The sequence below is a fragment of the Falco punctatus genome (assembly GCF_963210335.1).
Source record: "Falco punctatus genome assembly, chromosome: 2".
Classification (NCBI taxonomy): Eukaryota; Metazoa; Chordata; class Aves; order Falconiformes; family Falconidae; genus Falco; species Falco punctatus.
This window is the reverse complement of record NC_137581.1, coordinates 21,406,331-21,416,278: the sequence shown is the minus strand read 5'-3', so window position 1 is coordinate 21,416,278 and position 9,948 is coordinate 21,406,331. Positions and strand designations below refer to the sequence as shown.

Below are 9,948 nucleotides of genomic sequence, written 5' to 3'. Positions count from 1 at the left end.
GAGAGGACGCTGTTGCCTCATACCCAGCCTGGTAGCCACCAGCCGCTTTGAGGCAGGGCTGCGGTTGGGCCCGTCACTGATGCACAGCCCATGGCGCAGAGCTCTGCAGGCGACAAACTTGGGGGGTTTCTGCTGGCCCCCTCAGCTCACGGGGGTCGCAGGGAGGCTAAAGCTCCATGCTCAGGAGAGAGAGCACCTTCCGGGAGTCTGGAATGGCTCAGAGGCTTACCGCGCACCCTGGAAGGTAAAGCAGAAGATCGATACCAATAAATATTGACGACCAATGAAGCGACTGGCCGAGGAGCGGAAGGATTACGTTTCCTTCAGTGCACGGCGCCCCTGAGAAACACGGGGTTTACCAGCGGTAACCGTGTGTAACCGTGTGTGCCGCATGTGGCGGCGCCCGAGCTGCCCGCCGGCCTGCCCCGCCGCACGGGGGCGCTCGTCTGCGGCCCCGGCTGCGGGCGCCAGCCTCGGTCACGGCGCCGGCGGCCTCATGCCGCGCAGGCCCGGGCGGCTGCACCCACCGCCTCGCCCCAGGGCCCCGGCAGGCGGCGGCGGCGACGAGCCCCGCGAAGCGGGCACAGGGCGGCGGGCAGCCTGCCCCAGCCCCAGCCGCGGGGCCGCGCAGGCAGGGCCGGGGGCGGCGGGCGGGCGCCTCTCACCCCCGCGGCAGCCGGGGCGGCCTCTCCGCCGGGCCGCTGCCCCTGCCCTCCCGCTGCGGGCCGGCCCCTCCCTGCCGCTCCGTGCGCAGCGCCGTCCTTCCCCGCGCGGGGAGCGGCACGGCGCGGCAGCAGCTAACGGGCCTTTGTGCGCCGCGGCGGGCATGTGAGTGGCGGCGGGGCGGGACGGGGGGGAGGCCGCGGCCGTGCGGCGCTGCGGGAGCGGCTCCGCTGGCAGGCCCGGCGGCTCCTTCCCCCGCCGGAGCGGGGCTGGGGGGGCAGGCGCCCGCCCGCCCATCCCTGTCGCCGTGCGGGCTGCGGCGCCCGTCTCGGGCCTCCGGGGTGCCCGAGGGCGAGGGCTGGTGGGCGGCGGGGCAGGGTGCTGCCTGCCTCTTCTCGTCCGGTGACCGTCGTGTCGTTGCAGGCTGGCCCGGGTGACCGTCCTTCATGACTGCTTGGGCTGCAGGACCTTCGAGCTGCCGCCTTCCGCGGCCGTGGGGGACGTGAAGGCGCGGATCGACGCGGAAGCCGGCTTCCCCCGCGCCGAGCAGCGGCTGTGGCAGGGCGGCAGAGAGGTGAGGGGCGGTGGGCGCCGGCGGGGCGGGCAGCCCGCACCCAGCTCCCTGCTGGCCTCGCCGGGTCCCCTGGTGCCTGGGCAGCACGGCGGGTGCGGGGCCCTCCTGGGGGGCCGGGAGGTCTTGTGGGCAGGCAGCCAACCCTCGATGTGTCAGCTTTTGTCGTTCCAGCTTTCTCGAATCTCTACTTGTATTTCTTGGCGGGGGGGGGGGGGGGGGGGGGGGGGGGGGAAGCAGAATATTCGCCAGAGAATGCTGATGTGCTTTTTCTGGCTTCCGTTCAATCCTGAATTGATTTCCTACCTGCTGGCCAGCTTCAGCAGCGGGGCTGACATCGCTATGGCAGGAAGCTTTGGCAGGTTAAAAATTGAGGCCTGGGTACGGAAGGGAGAGTCAGATGAATGAGTGACCTTGCTCTGTTGACCTCAGCCTGGGGTCCCTGCTCCAGTACTGCTTGGCGTGCTCCCAGCCAGGCTTCTGGGAAGCAGGAACCTGGAGGTACTGGTGGGATGAGATGAGTAGAGGCGAGAAGGGGAGTGGGAGGAGGCTGGAAATTGGGGTTTAATAGGGCAAGGAGACTTGCAAATACATAGGCAAGAGAAGTCTCCAGGGGCACCTTTTTGTGGCCTTTCAACGTACAAAGAGGGCTTATAAGAAAGGAGAAAGCCTTTACAGCAAGGCCTGTAGTGACAGGACAAGGGACAATAGTTTTAAACAGAGAGGGTGGATTTAGATTGGACATAAGGGGTACATATTTTAGGATGAGGGTGGTGAGGCACTGGAACAGGTTGCCCGAGGAAGTTGTGGATGCCCCGTCATCGGAAATGTTCAGCCCCATCACTGGAAATGTTCAAAGTCAGGTTGTATGGAGCTTTGAGTGACCTCAGTTAATGAAAGATGTCCCTGCCCATGGCAGGAGGGTCGGACTAGGTGATCTTTAAAGGTCCCTTCCAATCCAAACCATTTCATGATGCTAGGAAAGAACTAGATGTTAGTAGTTATATTGCTCAAGAAGCTTTTAAGAACCTAAATGGGGAAAAGAAGTAGTCTTTGAGGGCCCAGGTTTGAAACAAACTACGCATGTAGTTTATCTTTTATTTTCTTGCCTGGTTTTATGGGTATTTGATTTTTGTTCTCTCCAGGCCTTCCTGATTTGGGAAGCAGAATGTCTGTATATCACTTTCTAAAATTTGTCTGGAAGTGAATATCTGAGCAGCACTCTGTCTGGCACAGAAAGCTATCTTTTGGCAGGGAATAGTCAGTGAGATGACTGTAATAGCTATTTGGATATTTATTTATTTTTTAATATTAAACTAGAATACATATGAGGATATTTATTCTGTACTGTAGCAATTTTGAAAATTCTTTATAAACTTTTGAACTCCTGTTTATTGGGATAAAATTATTTTTTAAATTACATAGGTAGTAGAATATTCATCAGTCAATTTTTTTTCCACTGTAAGCTGCTACGTGCCATTTACAGTTGTTAAATAAAATCCAGTATCTCTTTTTCTCATAGTTTGTTACTGTGTTAAACTCTTAATGTGAATCTATTCAACCTCCTTGTTTCTGCTGGTGTTTTGGTACAAAAGTCATCCCTGAGAAAATTAGGTTAGTCTATCCCTTTAATTCTTCATGATGGATTACAGCATTCTGTGGATTCCTTTTGGTTTTGTGAGTCCTGAGTAGTTGGTATACTCAGTGTAAGCTATTTTACATCTTGAGACAAGATTACCTGAAGTATAATATTTCTGTAGGAACTCAGAATGAACACACTGTTTTTGTAAGTACTAATTAAAACTGTTGTTAAGTAAAAAGGAATACAATTTTTTTCTTATTAATGTTTTCAAATTATGACTACACGCTATGGATTAGGACTGTTTTTTGCTTATTAAATAGATTGTAAGAATCTACGTCTGTGTAAGCATCAGCTTTCTAGTAATTTATTTTTACCCGTCAAAGTGGGGAAGTAGTCCTGAACTTGCTATAAACGGAGATGAACATAATAATATAATTTCACATATTAAAATTTTAGTATCGTTTACTATAAATGGAAACTAATGTGAATTGGTTAAGTTTCTAATTAGCACAGTACAACTTCTAATTCTACATTTGTTACCATGGTATACAGGATAACATTTATATGACTATTTTAGCCTATATGACTGGGACACACATATAATGTGAAACTAGAATTGCAACAAAGCTGTTATGTGCTGTCATTACTGAACAGTTTTCCCAATGGCTGTTAAGGAATTTGTTGCTTAGTTTGCCCCAGTTTCTCTGATGTTCCAGAGAGTCCATAGGTCTGCATGTAGAGGTAATGTGGAGGTGAGGCTGTCAAATTCTTCATAGGTGTTTCTGTCACGTACTTTTGTCTCTGCTGCTTTGAGCTGATACTGCTTAGTTTAAAACTCCTATGAAATTGCATATCCGTATGTACTTTTTGGAGTACATAGACCTGTACTTCCTGGATATGTTTATTTTCTTTACGGGCATGTACATTAGAACAGTAAGTGCTTTAGTTGTACACTTCCAGAAGTTCCCAGAACCTGCAACTTTTCAACCCCCAAAATGGCAGGCCATGGCCTGCTGTTAGACAATTGTCTCTGTAGACATTTTTTCCATTTGTTTTCAGCCATTTTTTTGTCCCATTACTAACAAAGTGATACTTCACCTGAGGAGTATCATTAGGCAAAGGAGGCCATCCTAGACACTGGATACTGAAAATGCTGCTCAAACTGAATACTTGATGTTTCAGAGGATTTGTGTACTTTTAGATAAAACCAGATTTCATGGAATAAATATGTAGGAAATTAAGTTTGTTTTTGTTTTTTTTTTTTTTTTTTTTTAATGCTGCATAATGTTCTGATCAAGATCTGTCTTATTTTTTATTTCAGTTATCTGATAGTATCAAGATTGTGGATCTTCAGAAGTCTCAAAATCAAGTTTTTCTAAAGCTTCAGTCAAAAGGGTTGAAAGGAGGAGGTATGAAAAATACTTGTCTCTGTTTATGAACTGGAGGGTCAAAGCATTTTTGAATGGCATGTGGAGTTAGCTGAAATTACTCTCTTATTAAAATGAGAAGTAATTATTTTTTGTCTTAAGTCCTGGGTATCCCTTCACTTGTTCTTTTCATTATGCTCCAGGAAAATTAAACTTCTCTTTTTAGGTGCCTTGGTGTTTAATTTTTTCTTTGTAATTTCATATGTAGAATAGAGTATTGCTGTCCTTTGGAATCAGTAAAACTTGCCTGGCAACAGCATTAATAGTTGCCTTTTTTCATATAAAATAAGCTGAATACTTGTAAGCAATTCAGATAATGGAAGGATATCTTTTCTGTAACTACTGTGAAAAAAACTGGAACACTGTAAAAAGCTTTTGATTTCCTCTGATTTTTGTTTGTTTGGTTTTGTTTTGATTCTCTATGTTTAGTTACAGTTTTGTTACAAAAGTTTCATATCTGTTGGTATGGTATCTTGATTTAGCTTATGATACCTGAATGTCTTCAGAAATGCTCTAATTAAAATCTTTAATGATTATGTTACTTGGTTGCCAGTATTAATATTCTTTTAAACAATAACTTCATTATAAGGGAATGAAGTAAATGCTAATGGGATGAGAAGGAAACCTTTCTTTTCATGCAGATATTTTATTTGGAGTCACAAAATGTTTTATTTCTTAGCCTATGTAAGCTATGAGTGTACTGGATTCAGCTTTTCTAGTGACAGAAGAAAGTTAAATCTTTGTATGTTAGCCAGAAGTTCATATTCACATCCTCTAGAACCCGTAATGGTTAGAAAATACTTATGAAAATGAACCTTATAGTTCTGTGGCATCAAATGAGTGTCTTTCTCTTCTTCTTGATTTTTTGCTCTGATAATTTTTTGCTGTGTGTAGGCTGTGATAGACTACATAAAAAGCTTTTTATTTTTTTCTTCTCTGAGCTGTTTTGTTTGGGGTTTTTTTGCCATGCAAGTATGTGGAGAAGACAGTGAAGTAGCCCTAAGGAAATCTTTCATGGGAAGGAGAAACTATTGCTGGTTTTGGTGCCTAGGAACGGAATATTTTTTTTTGAGATTTTCTTAGAGGTACCACTCTAAGCAGTCCGTGTCTAGATGAAGCGCTTGCATTTTTCTGGCCCACAACTCTCATGTAAGTCAATCTAAGAGATCTGAAGGCTTTAGTATCAGCCTTTTGTGTTCATTCTGGAGTCCTTCAGTTCTGAGATTTTTTTCCTTATAGCAAATGAATCAAGGAAAGCCCTGAATTTCTAACCTCAGGAAGTGCATGGTCAGTAGTGCCAAGCACATTGGTTGCTGAAGTACTCTGAACATCACCCATGTCACCTTTGTGTTCGCTCAACGCTGGTGTCTATCAAATAATGTACAATCTTTTCATATGATCACAGAATAATTTGTGTTGGAAGGGACACCGGGAGGTCTCTCCTCCAACTTTCTGTTCAAAGCAGGGTCAGCTCTGAGGTCAGATCAGGTTGCTCAAGGGTTGATCTTGTCAAGTTTGGAAACCCTTCAAAGATGGAGACTGCACAGGCTCTGGGCTCCTGTTCCAATGCTTGACTGCCCTTATGGTGGAAAAAGTTTCTCCTTCAGATTTGTGGAACCAGTTTTGTGTTAAATATGACCAGTGCTAATACTCAAGAAATATCAGTTCAGCCTTTGATAGGATGCAGTAAGTCATGATCTCTAGACAGGGTAGTTTTTGTGACATACGTGGAGCAGCTCTGCTCTTGGATGTAAAGAGTTAGGACTGAAGATACACATTATTCTATCACTTTGAAGTGACTTGTCTTGTTTTTGTGGTTCCCATAGTGAAATGGGTAGTTTAAACACTTCCGCCTGCCTGCCCAACTTAGACTTGGAGAAGATTGGTTTCTTGGTTTTAGAGAACTTAAGAAACACCCAGGCTTTCCTACTGTTAATCAGTTCACCTTATTTTAGAAGTTTGCATATTGCATGTTGACTTCCATATACTTCTATATACTGTAAAAATAATAACAGAAGTTAGAAAACACTTTCCACTCTTTCAGCTGTAAGTTGCAATTTCTTGGGTTTTTTTTCATTGATGCTATTAAGTTACCTTAAATAAGTGATACAGAAATTTTGTAAAGACAAGACGTTTGATGTTGTGACAATGTTCTCCCGGCAAATAGATCTATCTATCCCTTTTTTCCACATTGCTGAGGTTTACATTGGTTTCTTTATCATATAATTGTTTATTCTATAATAAATATAATGTGTGTATTTGAATCTGTGTGCTTGATAAACATATCTATGCAGAAGAGGGGGGAGAGAGAGATTATTTACTTTATTAACTTTAAAAGGAAGTGACAGATGGGGCATCAGTTGAGGACTGCATCACTAACATTTGTTTGGAGCACATGTTTTAGAGGGTTTGATTTAGTGAGCTGCTCTTTAGCCTCAGACTGGAGTTTGAATTGAAGCGTATTGAGTCTTTCATTCTTTTAGAGAAGAAATTCATGATGCTTGGTAGTACCTTTCTGAGACTCTTTTCCCTCCTGTGCCAAGAAGCCCAGGTACCACCAAAGCTAGCGCAAGGCCTAGCACCATGGTATGCCAGCACAGGAGATGGACACTAGATCCAAAGTGTACTGCGCTTGTGCGTAGCTTTCAGTAGGATCACCACTGGCTATAAAAAAGTTAGAGACACTCTTGCCCTAGAATACTGTCCTGCTACTTAAAAAGCCTTAGTCCTTTAGAAGTTGCTGCATTTGAACATCCAGTAGTTGGCAGTATAACTGGTGCCAAGACTTAGCTCCCAAATTTTTTCCCATCTAGATATGAAACAAGATATGTCTTCTATTTTAATAAAAATATTTATAATGTATTATTACAGTTGATTTTGGAAATACAAGATTGTACAGTATCAGGCCTTGAGTTAATTTTAAAAAAAATTTAAATCTCCCATAATTGTATAATGACGTTGTGTGTGTGTGTTTGTTTGTTTGTTTTTAAATCTGAAATTAAGTGCATTGCAGCATAATACACAGATTCTTGTTTGTTTGTTATTAGGTCGTTTTGGACAAACAACTCCACCACTTGTTGATTTTCTTAAGGATATTTTAAGAAGATACCCAGAAGGAGGACAGATTCTTAAGGTATACAACAAATGGTATTTTTAGCAGTCATTTAATGTGCATGACATAATACCATTAGTTTAACACTTTCCAGTAAATCTTGCAGTTGTATCTCATTAGTTATTCATTGTAATAGAGGAGATACATGTTGCCATTTCTGTGGACAAGGCAAAGTGAGTTGTGGAATTGTGTTTTGGTTTGGTTTTTTATTCCTTGTGTTTAATGTTTCTGAGTTTGCTTGTCACAGATACCATTATAATTTATAAAGTATAGATACATAAAAGATAAATAGATAAAAATAAACACAGAAGTAATAATTAAATCAGAGACTTCATGATGTACTTTATTTGAGTGAGCTATCAAAAATACTTATTTTGCCTATTACTTTATGGTTCATGTCTGCTATAAACTATGGTCAAACCACATAGTAGTATATAAAATTTTGGGAAGGTGTTATCTTAGTATAAGATTAGGAGAAGCTAGGGATCTTAATACAAGATTTTGCTGTGGAGTTTCTTGGTAGCTAAATACATTTTCCTTGGTGAACTATGACAGTATCACGAAGTTTCATTATTAGATTAAGAACACTTTCAAGATGGCTTTTGAGTGGCTTTTGGGAGACTTGCTCTAGAGTGATAAGCATAATGAACCCATCAGTTTTGTATGGGCTGAAAAATATTTTTAGTCTAGACATTGGTTCTCATAGTGAAAGAATGTCACAGGACTTTCTGAACTGAGGTTAGTGTTCTTTGCGGTGTTTATTCATTGGTCCAGGAGACTGCGAAGTTTGCAACATCAGGGCATGTTACGCTGTCGTGCTCTGCATTTGAATGTTGAACGTTACATGTACAAGCCTAACAATGAAAATGACAACATTGATTTAAGCACTAAAGATTTTTTTCAGTAAATAGGATGGTGAACTGGTAGAATGGAGTTCACCTCACCTTACTTTAGATATGGCTGGAGCACCTCCCCTGTGAAGAAAAGCTGAGAAAGTTGGGGTTGTTTGGCCTGGGGAGGAGAAGGGTGTGGTGAGACATTATTGTGGCCTTCCAACATACAAAGAGGGCTTATGAGAAAGATGGAGAGACACTTTATGCCAAGGCCTGTAGTGGTGACAGGATAAGGGGCAATGGTGTTAAGCTGAAAGAGGGTAGGTTTAGACTGGACATAGGGAAGAAATATTTTAGGATGAGGATGGTGAGACACTGGAACATATTGCCCGAGGAAGTTGTGGATGCCTCATCATTGGGAATATTCAAAGTCAGGTTGAATAGAGCTTTGAGTGATCTGATCTAATGAAGGATGTCCCTGTCCATGGCAGGGGTGTTGGACTAGGTGATCTTTAAAGGTCCCTTCCAACCCAAACAGTTCTATGATCTCAAGAAATACAAATAATTCCAAATTTGTTAAATCCCACAAGGGGAAAGACAGGTGCCTATAGGAGATGATTTGTCTGATTTAGCATAGCTTCCTATGCTAATGTTTGAAAGTGTCATTTTGAATTTATTTTTTTTTTAAGAGTGTCTGGGGTGTTTAGTTCATGGTTGGATGTTAAACTTCTCAGCCAGGATGCTTCATCACATGGCTGTTAGGAGATTAATTTCCTTAGTATATGGGAGTACTAGGTTCTAACTAATTTCATTTGGTACAGATATATGTGTATATCTATCTGTATACATAAAACACACAAATACAGATGGTGTCAGGTGATGACAGTTCCTGCTGTCTCTTGGAAGGTTTTCTTTGCAACTGTGGAACTAGAAGTTGATTAATTTAGTGTGAACGCTTAAGATAAGCGTATCTTCAATTGTTTTGGCAAACTGCATCCTGGATACGTTCTGAGCAGTGTCTATGCATAGGATGGGTGCTTACATTTTTACTGTTTCCTAGTACTAGTTGAATCTGTAAGATGCATTTGAATCATGAAAGGTTCAGACCTTCTTAACAATTTAGACCCAAATTTTCATTCCAACATGAAGAAATAAGGTAATTATTCCTTAATGTCCTTAGAAATCAGATAGGTATATCTAAAAGTAGAAATGTTTCTCTTTTCAACAGTTTACAAGTTAGAGTTAACAGGCTGTTATGGAGGGATTACTACCAGGAATTCTGCTGATCTGATTGATTTCACTGTTCGGATTCTTCAAATACAATGCTATTACCGCTGAATGTAGCAGATGCTCCGTGTCCCACAGCGTGAATGCAAGTCTCTGACTACATTGTGGTTTCCATACTTAGTATTTAGTATTTCTAGAGGCTTTGGCTATCTTTCTGCATCTTCTTAGATGATTGCTGTGGTCAGAATTGCGTGGGTTTTTTTAATTAAATACTTGTGGAGATTCTTTAAAAATTTATTACTTACGCTGAACTGTGGGTATATTTCTTGCTATCTCATTGTGCTTCAAAATTATGTAAAGTGGCAATATAAACAGTATGTTTTGGTTACTTGTGTGGTATGCCTTATAGGCTGAACGTATTGTCACAAAGTGAAAAGTCTAGTGGATTACGGTTTTGAAACCAGATATTGAATAGCAAGTAGCTTATTTTACTGTCAAGAGTGTGTTAGAATGCAACCTAATCTGAAATATCT

At 42.4% G+C, this 9,948-nt stretch overlaps 1 protein-coding gene across 3 annotated transcripts in view; it reads left to right on the top strand.

The window, feature by feature from the left end:
- The window catches only part of SACS (sacsin molecular chaperone), a 57,896-nt gene that overhangs the window by 23,571 nt on the left and 24,377 nt on the right, over window positions 1–9,948 (top strand). For 2 of the 3 annotated variants that reach the window (XM_080376356.1, XM_080376357.1), the window contains exons 3-5: window positions 1,087–1,237; window positions 4,138–4,225; window positions 7,291–7,376. In XM_080376356.1, the coding sequence (XP_080232482.1) occupies window positions 1,087–1,237; window positions 4,138–4,225; window positions 7,291–7,376 (325 nt within the window). Of the gene's footprint in view, window positions 1–6; window positions 829–1,086; window positions 1,238–4,137; window positions 4,226–7,290; window positions 7,377–9,948 lie in introns of those variants that run through there. The other variant, XM_080376355.1, reaches the window with a different exon arrangement.